Genomic DNA, 17,459 nt, shown 5'->3' with positions numbered 1-17,459 from the left:
AGCTAATTTCATTTAATTTTTTTTTTTAATAATAAATATCCCGTTTAATTCATTTATTATTATTATTATTTTCTTAGAGTCAGTCGTCGTTTTTATAGAAAGATTTCATCGCATTCTTGTTTGTTTTTTTTTTTTTAAAAAAAATAAAATAAAATAAACTGACCGTCTCCATATTTAATTTTATTAACGTAATTTAATTTGTCTAAAAAAAAAAAAAAAAATTTTTTTTTACTAATAAGAAATAATTTAATTTCTTGGATTTATGCTAATTATTATTATTATTATTATTTTATCGTCACAAAAGTTTACGAATATAAGTTTTAACATCATCGAAAATTACTAATAAAAAAAAAATATAATAATAATAAAAAAATTTACCGAGTAAATTATAAATTAAAATTATTATTAAGTCTACATTTTTTTTTTTCATTTTTGCCCATGAGGATTATTATTATTATTATTAAATAAAACGAATATTTATTTATATTATTATTAAATAATATTTTTAATATTATTTTTTAGAAATCTCTGGGCATTGTTTTTCAGTTAAAGTATATATCATCGACTTCGAACTGAATTTAATATTATTATTATTATTATTTACATTTTTAACTCGGTGATGGCAATATAAATAAAAAAAAATTTTTTTATTTTTTTATTTCCCTAAATTAAAAAAAGGCTCGTCGTCTGAATAATTCCTAATTTATGTTATAAACACTGTCATTTATAAATATGTCAATTAAAAAAAAAAATATTTATACTAAACAGTCATTTTAAATACTTTTTTTTTTACGATTCTTCAAATATAACGAGCTAACAAAAAAAAAGTGTCGGTTTGAAATATTTGAAGAAAAAAAAAAAGTAATAATAATAATAATTGAATAAAATTTTAAATAACTCCTGGTTAACATTACTTTTTTTTAAAAAATAAAAATAACAAACAAAGTATGTGAGAGCATTTTGACTTTTTTTTTTTTGTTCTTAATTATTACGCTAAATAGGATTTGTTGCCGGTATTTGTGGAAGTTTCGACATTCTCCCGTGGGAATTCCTAGAAATCATTGCTAATGAATTAGTCCTATCCTCGGAAACTTGAACTCTCAATTTATTTAATTTGCTTATTGTGCTAGCTTTTGCAGGAGTTCTAATTATCGCCGAATTTACTTCTTGTTTGGATTCTCCCGTTGTCACGTTTCCCGGAGGCTTTGGTAATCTTCTTCTCAGCCAAGCGTGTCTCAATGCCGTGTTCGGACTCATTCGCTCCTCCGGATCCCAAGCTAAACAACGTTGAATAAAGTCTAAGAATAAATGGTCGTCGCACCCTTTTAAAGCTCGTCTCAACTCTTTCGAACCAGGTGGACCCCTGCTTTTTCCCAATCTAGACAAACCGCTACTTAAAACTGTGGATCCGTCGGGAAGCACCGATGCCGTACAATATCGGGGGTAACCTTTAGAGTTTATGAAATTTTTAGCTCTTTTAGATTGCTCTAAAAGTTTTTGCGGGGGCATTCCCAATAATTCCATAATGCAAGCTAACTGATCAGCCTCGTCTTCTCCTGGAAGGAGGGGGAACCCTGTTAATAATTCTGCTAAAATACAACCTAGGCTCCACATGTCAATAGCCATGCTGTATCTGGCACCGAGTATTACTTCTGGAGCTCTATAAAACCTAGATTGAATGTATGTATATACCCTTTTGTTTTCGTAGCAACTCGAACCAAAATCAATAACCTATAACACAATTATTATCAGTTAGAGTCAGAATAAAAAAATTAAAATAAAAAAAATATAGAAAAATCAGTTGTTTGCTCATTAATTGAAACCTTAATTCCAGATCGTCCCGGTTGTTTTAAAAGGACATTTTCCGGTTTCATATCACAATGTATAATATTATTTTTATAAAGTGCATCTAAACACTGTAAAAGCGAATGAGAAAATTTTCTTACTAATTGTAAGCTAAAGCCCTGCAAAAAAAAAAAAAGATTTTTAGTTTTGCTAAGCATTCAGTGAAAACTTCTAGAATTTCTATGTTATATCACATATGGTACAATTAACAAATAATTAAAAAAGTACCTGAAATTTATTTTTTTTAATTAATTCATATAAATTAATTGAAAGAAGTTCAAATGTAATGCATGTGTGGTTACGAAAGTTAAAATGGTCCAACATATGAATTATATTCATTGTGTTATCTTTATCCTGCTTTCGTAAATGTTCTAATATTCGAATTTCCTACAACGAAAAGTTAAAGTTAAAATTTAAATGTTAATAATACATATATATATATTTTTAAAAAATAAGAGTGTAAAATTCAAAAACCTGATTCATTTAATTTTTAGTTGATAAATCTTAAATTGTTTACAACTAATTAAGAAAAATAACTTTACACATTTAATAAAATAAATTTGAATTCTTACCTCTTGAGCTTGCCTGTGAAACCTTTTTTCATTCCTAACCATTTTTAAAGCTACATTTTCTTGATTTTTGTGATCATATGCTTTTACAACTTGTCCAAAGCTACCTTTTCCAATTACCTGAAAAAAAAAAAAAAAATTTTGCATATATGTAGTTGTAAAATTAAAATTTTTATTATTTTTTTAATTGTAAATCAAAAGCAATAATATAATTTTTTGTTAATAACAATAAAACAATATTGTATTAAGTATAAAATTTTTAATAAAAAATATATTTTTAGTAAATTTAAATTAATAAACTTATAAATAAACAATAGGGCATAAAAAATAAGTCACAATGCAATTATGATGTGTAAAAATTTAGAATAAATTAATAGTTATTAACATCTAAAAATAAAAGAATGTACAAAATAGAGCAACAATTTACTTAAGGTAACTTATTTAAATTTTAGCTTTCAGCAGAAGGATAAGAGAATATTTTAAGCAAATTGAATCAATATAATTGCTCTACAAAAATTATATACCTTACATTAAAATATAAACCAACAGTAAAATTGTAACTCCAAGGGATGAGTGAGTAGGTTAGGAAAAGTTATGTGTTAAAAAAAACATATAGGAGAGTCCAGTCTTAAACATCTACATCATTACAAAACCATGCTAAAACAGGCAAAAAAAACTTTTATGTTGTAATAGTAGAAGTATAAATTTAAGTTAATATAAAAAAATAACTTAATCAAAGTAAATTAAAGCTTTACAATGTTATTAAAATTGCAAATTTTTTTTTTTTTTGAAATTTATAAAAATTAAATGTTTAATATTGCAACCTACCTTAAGAACCTCAAATCTATAAGCAATATGATCATGTAAAACATGCATATAGGATCCTTGTTCGTTATCATAACCACAATTATTTGGTGACCCAATAATACCAGGTCTCTTTTTTGAATTGGCACCAATGAAATATATATGAGAATAATTGAATATTTCTTTTCTTTCATAAGGAGTTAATTTTGCATAATATAATCCGACAACTTTTTCAGGTGTTGCAAAAACTGAATTTTGCTTAGAAGAACATGTTTTATTTGGTGTTTGATTTTTATCCACTTCACTACTACTAATAGGTATATTTACTAAGGCTGAAGATGTGAGAGTAGGCAAAACTGATGGTAACTGTTCATCATCGTTATTAATGGCTGGAAAATGATTAATATTTAGGTGACCATTGTGATTGTCTGATTCGTTTGTTTCTACTGGGACGCGAGATAAATATATTTCACTTTGAATAGCTGACGAAGATTCAATATTATTTAATGCGGGACGATTTTGAGATTGCGATAGTGGCATAATGCAAACTTATTAATTTTTTTTTACAAGCTATAGAAACAGCTTTATAAGTGCATAATTAATAATTATTTTTATTAGCTTTCTTCCTTTGTAATTTGAGTGATCCTTATTTTCATTTTATCGAACAAACTAACATAAACTATGCTTTTTTTTTTTAAACAAAAAAATTATTTTTATAATATCACAATTTAAATTAACGAAACTACATTATTATAATTTGCCTCCCGTTTTAAAAAAAATTATTAGTCTTTAAAAAATGTTTTTTTTTTTTTTTGTAAGTCTCACTTTGTATAAACAACTTATAATTGTCTTATAACCGTGATTATCATTGTTTTAAAATTATCAATTATTTTAAAAATATTTATCGAATAAATTTGCATCAAATAAAATGATACTAATTAAAATAATTATTAATTAAAAAAAAGAGATCAATTTGAGGTAAAAATACGAGTATATTTTCACCCCATTCGCGAACACAAACCCCGAACACAATTTTTATGACATCATTTTGTTCTCATAGAGTAAAAAAACAAACAGAAAAAAATGAAGTCTTATTCTCATTGGCTCGATATCAAATTAATCATAAAATATAAGTTCATTTAACCTCGCACTATGATAGCAATTCCTTTGTTTAAACATTTTTTTTTTTTTTTTTAAACAACATTTACAAAATTATTTAATATTTTACGTTAATACAATTCGTTTAAATTGTTTTTTTTTTTTTTTTTTTAAATATTAAGTTCCGAATTTATTTACATAATATGTATTAAACAATATTTGTAATTTTTTACAATTTATTAGATTAGTATTTGATTTACAGTTAAAAAAAAAAAAAAAAAAAAAAAAAAACAAACGTTAATGGAACTTTTACTAGTTGAAAAAAATTAAAAGCTGCCAACTTAAAAACATTAAAATAAAAACTAAAAAATCCTTTTCAAAATAATATCAAAAACTAAAAAACAATTTAATTTCGGTAATTTTTTTTGTAATTCATTAGATTTGAAAAAATTAATAATTACAATTTCAAACAGTAAAACAATTAAAAGTAATAATGGTGCTAATAAAGATAATTTTTATAAATACATAAATGAAAACAATAATTTATTTCATATTTATGTAGATATATTTTACTCGACAGTATTTCATTAAAATATTTAGTTATAAAAAATAAATTTGGCTATTTATTTTTTTTTGGAAGAAATAAAACTTATCATATTAAAATAAAAAAAAAAAATTACATCATTTATTTAACTTAAAGTTTTAATAATATTTTCATACATTATTAGATAAAAATATATATTTACTATGAACAATAAATAAATTTATTGTGTAATCTGTACTTAAATGATATTCTTTGACAAATTAACAGTGCTTATTCTTTTTTATTTATAAAAATGATATAAAAATAGAAACTATTACTTCTTAATATTTAATATTTTCGAACATAAAAAACATTTTTGATTTTTTCTTTTTGTTGAAATTTAAAAAAACTTCATCATCTGTATTATAACATAATTGAAATGTTTAAACTTCTTTTTTCATCGTAAGAAATATTTACCGAATGAAAAAGTACACATATCAAAAATAATGTTGTTTCTTTTTAAAGTTAGGATTACCAGTAACATTGGTTTGAATTTTGCCAGGCCAAACACGATTTTTGACTGTTGATGATTCACCTGCAAAGAAATTAAATTAAATTTTTTTAAATAATAAATTTTAAAAAGGATTTAGTCTAAAACAATTAAATTTACCTTTATTTTGCTGCATGCTAGCCGCGACAGCATCTAAATCAACACCAATCAAACCGTTCCATGCATTTTTATCAATCTAGAATGAGAAATTTAAATAATAATAATAATAATAATCATTTTTTTTTTTTTTTAATTTAAGGTCTTTGCGATTGAATAATTTTATTACCTCTGTTGTGGCATTTTTATCGGAACTTAAATTGTTTTCATTAGAACCCCAACTTGTCACTTGCTCAGAGGTATTACCATTGTTTCTAGGAATTGTGACACTAGCATGCCTTTTAACTCGAGGAGGAGCTGTTGGTTCGTCAAGTAGAAAATCATCTTTAGAATATTTAGATGATTTTTGTCGCGATTTCGATCCTGCAGCACCTGCTAAAAAAAAATTAATTAGTTTTTTTTTTTTTTTTTAAAAATGTATCATCACATATATACACTTTCTGTAGTGTAAAATATTACCGTGATTTTCACATTCAGCAGAAGACATTTTAGAATCATTTTCCCTTCTAAGTTTACTCATATCACTTAATTGTTCTCCAGTTTTTGATACGGTTGGTAAATCGTTTACGTTTATTTTCGCCATTTTCTTAATCTTTTCTTTTTTATTCGTTTTGAATTCCGATTTGTTTATGCTTTCGTTATCGTACTGACACAACAATTTCGAAGAATCTGATTTATTGGAAAATTGATCGGAAGAACTTGTTTCTCCCGAGGATCGAGATGACGTGGAATGAGACCAGGGTAAACAATCAAAAGTTTTTACGTTTTTATCAACGGTTAAAACTTTAGAGGGTAACAATAATTTTTTATCGCATTCATCGTACTCGGAATTGATTGCCTTGTTTTTTTCCGAATTCACGTACCCGAAATTTCTGCGCTCTCTAACAGGCGACATTGTTTCGTTGTCGATATTCGGATGATATCCTTTGATGGGCGCCTTACTAATGTTACGAACGATTGGACGTGTCGGTTCTTTTCGAGGTAAAACTTTACTAGAAGGTGATTGATCTAATTTAACACTCTTGGACGGCTCGCCGATCACAGATTGATAAGGCATTTCTTTTCGCGAGGAAATCGGTTTGTTGTAAAAGGCAAATTGTGAACCTTTTGCGGCAACGTAATAACTATAATCGGTGGTTTTTGGTTTTGAATGTTTTTGTGGCGACTGCATTTGTTGATTTTGAAGGCTAGAGTTTGACCACGACTGCATATTCTTATCCTTTACCTCTTTCTGCATTGGTTTTGTCGAAATTTTATTATTTAAACCGTCCAATTCGTCAAAATTTTCTGAATTCTTACCGAATGATGAAGGTTTAGAATTTGTTTTTGATAAAACCCTATGATCATTACTCATTAAACATTTTTCAGGTTCGGAATTTGAAAAATCTCGTTTTTTTAATAATTCCTCGCAACTCAATCGCGAATGCGAATCGGCGTATTTTGAACTGACTCCAGATTCTCGTTCCTTTTCCGATAAAATTTCTGAATTTAGCCTTTTTAAAAAAAGATTTTTCGATTCTAAATTTCTGACCTCGAGTTCTTCGCTTCGAGGTTTACTTTTAGGAATCGGCATTACTTTCAAGACTCGTGAATCAGGAGTGATGTGATTGAATGCGGGTGTCGAAAAATGCGATGATGAATAATTTGAATAATTTTCTTGTCTAACGATTTGTTTTTTCGATTCTGGTTTACTATTTATCGGACCACTATTTAATTTGTATTTATCATTCTCGTGATAAACGGATTTTACTTTTAAAGCAGTTTTCAAATCAACGCTTTCAGGGTAATCAACGTAATAACCAGCATCAGATGAATTTCTATTATTTTTCGGATACGAAACTAGAAAATAATCATTAGTCGGTTTTTTGGTACTCGTCGAAGGCTGCTCATTTTTATTAAAAAAAACATTTTGAAATTCATTTTTAGTAACGGCTTGTCGAAAACTATTCCTTCTTTCTCTGGTTCCTATTCCCGACGAAAGATTATTATTAACTTTTTTTTCAGTTTCCACGCTTAAACGTTGCAACTGCAACCTGATCAAATCCGCAGTTTTATTATCTTGAATTGTACGAGAATTCATTTTTGATGACGTAATTATTTGCCTTATATTTAAATCATTGCCATTTTTTTCTTCATTCATTGAATTGGGCCAAGTTATTGTTGGCGGCAAATCACCCATCAAAGACTCCAAACTTCTTCTTCTTTTAGAACCATCTCTTAAAGTTTCGAAATTTGTATGTTTGTGATCGATTTTTTGTTTCGAATGATTATTTTCCTTTTTAACACTTATTTCATTCTCGTGATGATTGACCAAATATGATTTTTGAAACTTGTGATCAATATCTACGGCTGTTGATACACTTAAATGAAGTGATGGACTAAAGTTTTTCAACGATTTACTCCTTTTAATCAATGGCACTGATTTAGAAAAAGATTTAGAATGTTTTAATTTGTTGTGATCGTTTACATTATTAGGCTGTTGAGATATATTTGAAGGTTTCATTTTTTCTGTCGGCATTTCAAAAATTTCAGAAGTCAAAGGTTTTCTAAAAGCCCCCAAAGAATGACTTCTCGAAACCGTTTGACTTCCTCTGTCTTTTAAAACCGATCTATCTTTAGAATTTGAATTTTTTTCAAATAAGGCACGTAATTTAACAATTCTCGGTTTTCCTAATAAACCGCTATGAGAAGCATCACTTTTTTCTTTATCCTTATCAGATACATATAATCTATTTTTTTCCGTCAAATTTTCAGCTTCTTTTTCTTGTTTCGAAAATAAAACATTTGGTCTTTTCTTCCGTGGCAACGGAGGCGCTGATTCTATTTTATCATTTTTAATATCACTATCTTCCGCTTTTTCTTTAATATCACTTTTATCTTGTTTTTCTAAAATTATACTTGCATTATTAGATTTTAATTTTAATAATAAAAAAAAAAAAAAAAAAAGTTGCAAAATTATAAAAAGGAAACCCACCATCACAGTTTTCAATGTTTTGAACATTTATTGTATCGTAAAAAGGCTCTTCAAAGTCTTTTATCAAAGGCACTCCATTAAAATCTATATTTTCATAAGGATGAGATTCAATAACCCGTAACTGTTCTTTGAATAACTCCCTAACAGCTTGATGAACCAAAATATACTGTTCTTTTGTTTGAACCATAGCCACTCTTTGCTTTCTCATATCTCTAACTAAATTAAATAAACTGAATTCTTCAGTTAGTTTCTGTAAAGTAAATAAAATTGATGAATGTTTCTTTAAATTTGAAAAAAAATTTATTTGGTAAAAAATTCAAATTTATGGTGCCTACTCCTGCTCTAAGAAGTCCCCATACAAAATCTATAGCACAAATAGTTCCTGTTCTGCCACAGCCTGCTGAACAATGCACTAAAACGGGTAAGGTTTCAGATGCCTGAGTGTCCCTTACTAACCTAACCATGTCAAGAAGAGGACGCACTAAAGGTGGTACTCCATGATCTGGCCAAGCAGAATAGTGAAATTGGCAAACTGTTCTTTCTTCTGAAAATCAGTTAATTAATAATAGTTACTGACAGTTTTATATAAATTCTGATATAAATGCAAAATTTTATAAGAAAATCTTTATTCACCTGTAACATCTTTATCATTTGTATATTTAAGTCGCATAGTACGAACCAAAAAATCTGGGCAAACTAAACTTGCCTTTACTAAACAAATTTGAACCATTCCAAATCTTTTTTCCTCACCTTCTTTTTCGACCCAATAATTTTCACATTTGTGCTAAATTTTAAAAATTCTAGATTACTAAAATTTTATTTTTTAATAGGACATTTTCATTAAAAAAATTAACATTAACATTAAAAAGAGCTTTTAAAAATAATAATTTGTTATTAAAAATTTTTGAATTTGATTACCTTTCCAGATTCTTGTGCATTACAAGCCATAACAATGACTTGAACCTCACATTCCACAACCATTCTCCAAAAGTCATTAACAGTGTTCGGTAAGGGTCCTTGACTAGCAATATATGCTGGTGAACCACTAGCTCCCTTAATGAAATTAGCATTGATATAATCACTTCCTGGAACCCCTGCATATTCATTTAAAATAACTCTGCTAACATTAACTGAAACATAATAAACATATTAATTAATTTAAATAAAATCCTTATTTTAAACAATTATTAAAAATTATTGTAAAAATTGTTAAGGAATGTTACTTACAAGGAAGTATATCTTTGTATCTATTTTTTTTCCTGTTAACTTCTTTTTCTCCTTCTGTACAAGCAAATTCTTTTTGAGCTTTTAAAGTTTCACTAAATTGTTTCAAATCCTAAAATATAAAATAATATTAGTAAGGATTATAAAAATGTTTTAACAAAAATTTTGTCTATAAAACAAGTACATGAGGTATAAAAAATAGAAATTAAAGAGAACAAAATAAATGACAACAAAACCAATTAATCTGACAACAATTTATAAATTAATTAAAGATGATTTTTTATAATAAAATTATAACTTATATTTGCTGAAGTGTGATTGTATTTTAAAATATCATATTTTAAAATGCCATGCTAAAAACATTACTTTAATAATTTGACACATAACCTCTATTTTAAAGTAAATGTATGATATATAATTAACAATACTACTATTAAAAATTTCTAATAGTTAGAAATAAAAAATGAAGACTTTATGATGTGAAAGTATTTGACTTTAAATATATAAGAAACTAACCTGAAATTCTCTGTCATAATTATCACAAATGGAACGATTTGTTTCCAAGTTTTCAATATGGTTTAAACAATTACGCAATATTGTACGCAAGGGTGTGATTCCTCTACTTTCTTTCATTGCATTTTAACACTCTAATACCTATAATCTACTGATTTAACGAATTTACTGTACAAATTTAACAAAACTCCCATTATTTACGTTTACCAATCACTACAAAATGCTAGATCCTTTCAACAGATACCAGAGCTGCCAACAAATTTTTTATAACCTTTGACTGTGCTGCTTAGACATAAACATAGAATATTTTCAGTTTTGAATTACAATTAATTAAAAAAACTAATAATTCAAATTACATACCGTATCAGGTAACCTAAGAACTACTTGTCGCATAAAATGTTTGCTTAAAATGTTTTTTGCCCTGATTTATTTCTAAATTCAGATCAAAAATTCAAAGTCACTAATAATAAGTAAAAATATCTTGTCAATTTTCGTGTCAATATTCCAAAAGGCATATTTAAAAAATATTTTTTATTATTTTGATATTTTCTCCAGCACCTTTCAGTTACCTGATATTTAAATTTTCTTTTGCTTATTATTTAAATGTGTTTTAATTTTTGTATTGCACTCATATACATTTTGAAAATTTTCTCTTTTTTAAAAACCATAGTTTATATAGTTCCGCATTGTAAAATACAAAAAGTTAAAAATATTTTGGTTTATTAAAACTATTTTAAAAATTCTTTTTTTTTTTACATAAAATATTATATATAATTCCTCATATTTAATTTGTAACAAATAACATTTTTAGTTTTTAATATTAAATTTTGGTCATAAAATGTTTGATATTAGTACAGATTAAAAAAATCTTACATGTCTTTTTATTGAAAAACAATAAAAAAAATTTTTTATTAAATGTATTCTTAATTTTGTTCTAAAAACTAGCTATAAAATATTGAATATTTATAATTAATAAATAGAAAAATAAACTTTGAAATGAAATAAACAAGATACATATAATTTTATAAATACATAATCAATTAAAATTAAAGATAAATTAAAATATTATATATATTTTAAAATTTCTTTCTACATCATAAGGGCTTAAAAATAAGCTAATTCGATTTTAACAAAATAATAGGTAACCATCGTATTTCTCAAGTTTTTGAATTAATTTTTATTTTTGAATCATTATTTATTGTTGTGTCATTTTTAAAATTATTTATTTTTTTGGATGAAAGAGATTGGTTTTTAGCTGTTATGAAACTAGACTGATTTGACCAATCTCCAGCTGGTATTGTGGCTTGATAAAATTTTGACGAAGTTTTATTAAAAATGGGAAGTAATTCATTAGCTTCATTAGCTAAGAGTTTTAAATAAATTATAGTGTCTGTACCATACCCATCACAGGAAAGAAGATGTAAATCCCCATGAAAATATTTTGCATACAACCTAGATATTGGTAAACCATATCCATATCCTGCCAATGGTGCTGAGCTATGATCACCCCCACTTGGTCTAGGTGCAGTTGAATACATATATTTAAATAAATGCTCTGTTTCAGAGCGTGGGATACCACCTCCCATATCTGACATTTTAATACACACATCTTCTTTACCCTTTACTATGGTAACTGTTATGGGTGAAAAATTTTCAGATGAGCTGTTGTGATGCTCCATTATTGCTCTCATTGAATTTTTAAACAATTCAAATAGCATGTGATATAGATGACTTGGAACATATACAATTTTTATCCTTTCTTTTGACATGGAAGTGTTGTGTTCATAAACTATTAACTCAGGACTAGCCATATAGTATTGATCACATAAAAATTTAGCATTTTCATAAGCATCTTCAACAACATTTCTCAAATCGCAAGCTGGATCAATGCAACCAACATGACGAGATGATAATTTACTTTTTTCTCCCTCTACATTTTTATCAAATAATAATGCTATAATAATATTAAAAAAGTATTACTTAAAAATTAATTTTATTAATGTATTATATTTTGGTTGGTGTCGATTAAAATACTTTTACGGTTTAAAAATAAAATTAATATTATTTCAATTACTTACTGTGTTGATTGATTAACATACGAATGCTGATTCGAGACATATAAAATCTATCTAAAAAATACTGTATTGAATTTTCTGTCTGTTGATCTACTTTATGTAATTCTTTTAGTTCCAAAACACCTTGAGCCATAGTTTGAACAGTATCATAATGACGATTACGAATCCTTACTAATGATTCACAAAATCTGTAAAATTGGATATTATTATTAAAAGTATACATGTTGACTTTTAAAAAAAAAATTTATCAAAACTTATTAAATACCTATTTAAAACTTTATCATTAATGTCAGATTTTTCAAATTCTAATATTTCTTCAAATGATTGAGCATACCATTCGTTGACAAGTGCCACAGAAGGCATTTTTAATAAATTTTGTGGTAAAAGATGAATTTCTTTCATGATATTTGAAAGGCGTACTGGAAGTTCCTGCCTTAAAAAAAGGAATGATTTACGCTCACATGCTGCTAAACCTGAAAAATAATTTTGAACCAAATTTATTCATTTTTGTAATTATATGTCTTTTAAATTGTAAATTTGTTCTATTCTGTCATAATAAAAATTAAAAACATTTATAAATATTAACTTACCAAACTCAAGAAAATGTTTTATAGACAAAGGAGTTGGCGTAAATTGAGAGTAAAAATCTAAAAGTTTGGTAAGATTTTTTGTCCAATTAGTCATTTTGATATATAAAAAATTTCTAAACACTGATCCACTCTTGCAAAATAATTATTCTTTTTAAAAATTCATGTAGGTTTACTAGAATTCAACTCCTCAACCTAAGTAATAAAACAATAAATGTATTTATTACTGTTTTAATGAAAAAAATAACATATGCTGTTATAGATTTAAAAAAATTATGTTTAAAATTTATCTTGATTTCAAAATTTTTAAGTAACTATTTAAATATACAATATTGAGTAACAATACTTTTGCAGTGTTACATTAAAAACGATTTAATCAAAAGAATTATTCTCATATTGACACAGTCAGCGTTTCAGAAACAAAATTAAACATCAATAATGAATTTTACAAAAATAAATAAATTATAAAATTGTTTTAATCTAAAAAGTCAACCGTTAATAATTAAATGAATGAAAGCTATTATATAAATTATCAAAATAAATAAAATAATATTTGTTAAATCGATTAATTTTAAAATCAATTAAATGATGATGCTTTCCACGATTTCATTTTAAGGTACATTTTACATTTTAAACAATGATGGTAAAAAAAAAAAAATTGATTGTAGTAATTTATTTTTCAATAACAAATTAATCATCACATTTTAGGTGTTATCACTGACTGACCTCTACTGCTTAGCTGACGTTATCCTTCATTTAAACAAACATATTTAGCTTTATTATTGTGAAAATAAATCCAATGTCATTCACTTTAGAGTATGCGTCATGATACATAATTAAATTTTTGTCATTTCAATATAACCTTCAGCACGAAGGTTTATTTCCACAATTAAACTTGTCAATAAATATATAAACTATTGCATCATGGCCTTTTAAAAAAAAGGAAAGTAACGTTTGTTGAAACATCATCATTATTAAACATTTTTCGAACAAATTAACGCGGTTTTTTTTATAATGCAATTATTATTCATTTTTCTACAGTTGGCTAAATAAATTTTTTATCTCATGAAAATATTAAGTTATTAAAAAAATGTACGACACTTTTTTTTTTTTTTTTAAATAAACAACCTTTATCGTCTGCCGTTAATCTTTTAATCTTTAAAAATTTGAATGTATGAATCTTTATTATTTCGTGATTTATTATAAAAAATATTTTTATTTTTAAATAGAATTTCTTTAAAAATACCCTAAAACAATAGTTTATGTAGAACCAATAATAAATTTTTATATAAATTTTTACCGGTATTTATTTGACTACATTAAATGATATATAATTTCAAAATAAAACCAAAAAATAATTGACCGTTTTCTTAAATTAATCAGTCGTAATTTACTTATAAAAATTTATAATAATTTTTTCAATTTAAATTATATTTTTGTCTCAGATGATTGAAAACTGTGATTTATCAGACATTCCACTGGCTTGTGATAGCCATTCTGATGTTGATTTTGATTCGACTAATGAATTCCCATCTGCTAGTAAAAAAGATGAAGGAAATATTTCCAATAATTCAGGTAAGAAACGTAAAAAAAATGAATTATTGTAAGAATTACTAAAATGCTAAAAAGAAAACAATGCAGTTTATAATTTCATTTAACTTTATAGCCTTTATAATTACTTTAATTGTCTTCTTTAAAGGTAATAAGGAGTTGCTTGAAACAAAGTCAGCAGAATGTTCTGATAATCCCAATTTAGAAGGTTGTGGAAGAATAAGAACACAAGAAGAAATAATGTTAAGAGAATTTGATTTGTTGGATGAAGTTGGCCCATTTGATGATAGAGACGATGACGGATGTGACAGTCAGAATACATTTTGTGACTATAATGATGAACAGGATGAGGATGAAGATGAAGATGATGAAGTTGATGATGATGATGACGATGATGGAGATGATTTATCAGAAGATGAAATAGATGCTATGCTGGAAGAAAGTTAGTTTTCATTCACTTTTTATCCTTCATATTCCAATAAATTGAAATTTTATAGTTATTCCAAAATTAAAATTTGAACCTTTTTTTTAAAAAAAAAAATTTTTATAATTAAAGTATTGTATATAAACCTAAATTATAGATTATCTTGTACGTAATTTTTTAATTTAATTAGTTTAATTTTAGGAATAACAAACTTACGATCAGAAAAAAAAAAACCAAAACTTGATATTGATAATTCTGAAAATCAAGAAGAAAAAAACGATGATAAAAACAAATGTACAGAAAATGAAGAAGAAGAAGAAAAAGAATATACTGAAAAAGAAAAACTTGTGATGGTGGAAAAAGTAAAAAATCATTTTGAGGTTTTACCAGATGGATGGGTTACATTAACACATAATAGTGGTATGCCTTTGTATCTTCATAGAACGACAAGGGTTTGCACATTGTCTAAACCTTACTGTTTAGGACCTGGAAGTGCACGAAAACATGCTTTGCCTTTAAGTGCAGTACCCTGTTTAGAATACAAAAGAGCTAAAGAAGAAGAGAAAAAACGAAATGATGAAGCAAACAAATCATCAGTCCTAGTGGTAAATGGTAAATTTTCATTGTAAAATTTTATTTTGAATAGATTTTTTTTCATTTTAGTTTTCACTTATAACTTGAGAAATATTTTTTCTTTCTTTTAGGTACTGAAATTCCAAATGCTAGGGTAGAAACTGCACAAGAAAATGAAACGAGTAGACAATTAACTCCTGAACAATTGACTGAATATTGTAAAAGTCTTTTCGAATTTGAAACTATACAAGTATTAAGATTTAAATCATGGTATGAATGTAAAATGTAAAATTCCTTTTATGAGTTTAATGTAGGCTTTTTTATAGACCATTCAAATTTTTTATTGTAGGCTTGCAAGAAGAAAATTTAAAAAACGAAAAAATGATAAAATTCAACAAAGACCCACGCTACCAAAAAATACAAAATTGATTACATGTCCCATCAGACAATCAAGCTCTGGCAAATCAGCCAACACTCGAGAATGGATAATGAATCCAAACGGAAAATCCTACGTTTGCATTCTTCACGAATACGTACAAAGAGCTCTCAAAGACCAACCTGTATACACCTTTAAAGAATTAGGTGAAAATAGAATTGGGTAGAATAAATTTAATTAGGTAGAATTAGGTTTTTAATAATTTAAATTTTTTTTTTTTTTTCACAGAAAACACAGCAACACCATATTTAGCTGTTGTAAGTATTGGAAACATACAATATGGCACAGGGGTTGGAAGTAGTAAAAAGCAAGCAAAGCATGATGCAGCCAAAGCAACATTAGAAATATTAATACCTGAAATGAAAGATAAAATAGATCAAGATGAAAAACTTCGTGGACACGCTGGTTATAATCGTGGAAACACTGATCTTTCGGTGAGACTTTTATAAACCAGAGTTTAGCTTATTTTTTTTTTTTTCCTAAAATGTCATAAATAAAAGTTATAAAAAAAATATTTAATTTAATATGCAATAATTTTTCTAGTTTTTTGATGGTATTAAAATAGAAGATCCTAGGGTGACGGAATTTTGTGCTAAAACAACAGAACCACTACCGCACGAAATATTATTAACTTGCTTGCAAAGGAATTTCGGTCTTAGCCAAATGAACATTAAATATGAAACTACTCCGATAAAACATTGTAAAAATGAATTCACCATGACTGTGGGTAATCATACTGCCAAAGTAATTTGTCGGAATAAAAGAGATGGTAAACAGAAAGCATCTCAAGCCATACTTCAGGTTTTGTACAAAACAAAAAGAATTTATTAATCGCTTATAAATTCATTTCGCGTTAAAAAATTTTTTAATTAAATTACCATTTACGCAGGCTTTACATCCTCAAATCCCTTCTTGGGGATCACTTTTACGTCTTTACGGTAACACATCCGTGAAAACGGTTAAAGAGAAAAAAATTGAAGAGCAAGAAATCACATTGTTGCAAAGTAGAGGAAATTCACACAGTCCGAATTATGCCATATTAAATAAACTTAGAGAAGAAATGAAAAAATTTAAAGCAATGAAGGTAGTAAGCCAAGTCAAATTTTGATTAAAAAAAATAATAATAATAAATGGTAAGTGACTTACATTTTATGTGAATTTTTACAGAGTGCCATCAGACCCATTGGAAAATTTATTCCTCCTGATGATGTTGAATTACCAGCGGAATCAGGAACGGATTTAAGTAACGTTCTTATGTAGTTTCACATTTTTTCTTGTTGAAAACTGAAAAAAAAAAAAAAAAAATGGAATTTTAGTTTGACGAAAGCATTTGTACATTATTTTATGTTTTATATTATTTATTTTAAATTAAAGATACTATTAATTTTAATAAAAAATTTATTTTTTATTTTTACTTTGACTTTGATTTGATTTTTAAAATTTGGAAAAACATTGCAATAATTTAATTGAAATTTTTTAAAATAGTTTTTAATACTTACCATTAATACATTATTAATGACTTAAAAAATTACAAGGTAAACTTGTTAATTTTATTTTGGATTTAATGGCCATAAGTTTAACACAAATAAAATTAAT

At 26.1% G+C, this 17,459-nt stretch overlaps 4 protein-coding genes across 4 annotated transcripts; 1 reads left to right on the top strand and 3 right to left on the bottom strand.

Moving 5' to 3' along the window:
- Positions 1–993: 993 nt before the first annotated feature.
- Positions 994–3,758, bottom strand: Phum_PHUM574200 (dual specificity tyrosine-phosphorylation-regulated kinase, putative; the record flags this gene model as incomplete). Its single annotated transcript, XM_002432119.1, has 5 exons — positions 994–1,731; positions 1,824–1,964; positions 2,074–2,232; positions 2,418–2,534; positions 3,243–3,758. 5 exons carry the CDS (start codon positions 3,756–3,758, stop codon positions 994–996), a joined length of 1,671 nt encoding a protein of 556 aa, XP_002432164.1.
- A 1,578-nt stretch (positions 3,759–5,336) lies between these two features.
- Phum_PHUM574190 (protein tyrosine phosphatse n18, putative) lies at positions 5,337–10,337 on the bottom strand (the record flags this gene model as incomplete). The annotated part of the gene is made up of 10 exons (XM_002432118.1): positions 5,337–5,434; positions 5,510–5,585; positions 5,676–5,878; positions 5,966–8,392; positions 8,481–8,730; positions 8,816–9,024; positions 9,114–9,264; positions 9,399–9,610; positions 9,708–9,816; positions 10,221–10,337. 10 exons carry the CDS (start codon positions 10,335–10,337, stop codon positions 5,337–5,339), a joined length of 3,852 nt encoding a protein of 1,283 aa, XP_002432163.1.
- Positions 10,338–11,374: 1,037 nt separating this feature from the next.
- Phum_PHUM574180 (pyruvate dehydrogenase kinase, putative) lies at positions 11,375–12,976 on the bottom strand (the record flags this gene model as incomplete). Its single annotated transcript, XM_002432117.1, has 4 exons — positions 11,375–12,171; positions 12,296–12,480; positions 12,558–12,765; positions 12,883–12,976. 4 exons carry the CDS (start codon positions 12,974–12,976, stop codon positions 11,375–11,377), a joined length of 1,284 nt encoding a protein of 427 aa, XP_002432162.1.
- A 1,348-nt stretch (positions 12,977–14,324) lies between these two features.
- On the top strand, positions 14,325–17,123 carry Phum_PHUM574170 (uncharacterized protein; the record flags this gene model as incomplete). Its single annotated transcript, XM_002432116.1, has 9 exons — positions 14,325–14,454; positions 14,579–14,872; positions 15,056–15,466; positions 15,559–15,697; positions 15,777–16,009; positions 16,092–16,297; positions 16,407–16,664; positions 16,753–16,947; positions 17,031–17,123. The coding sequence occupies 9 exons, from the start codon at positions 14,325–14,327 to the stop codon at positions 17,121–17,123; spliced, it is 1,959 nt and encodes a 652-aa protein (XP_002432161.1).
- Positions 17,124–17,459: the final 336 nt, after the last annotated feature.

The sequence above is a fragment of the Pediculus humanus genome, genomic scaffold (assembly GCF_000006295.1).
Source record: "Pediculus humanus corporis 1103172108303 genomic scaffold, whole genome shotgun sequence".
Lineage (NCBI taxonomy): Eukaryota > Metazoa > Arthropoda > Insecta > Psocodea > Pediculidae > Pediculus > Pediculus humanus.
Note: the sequence above shows the minus strand (reverse complement) of the source record. Positions and strands in the feature narration are given on the sequence as shown.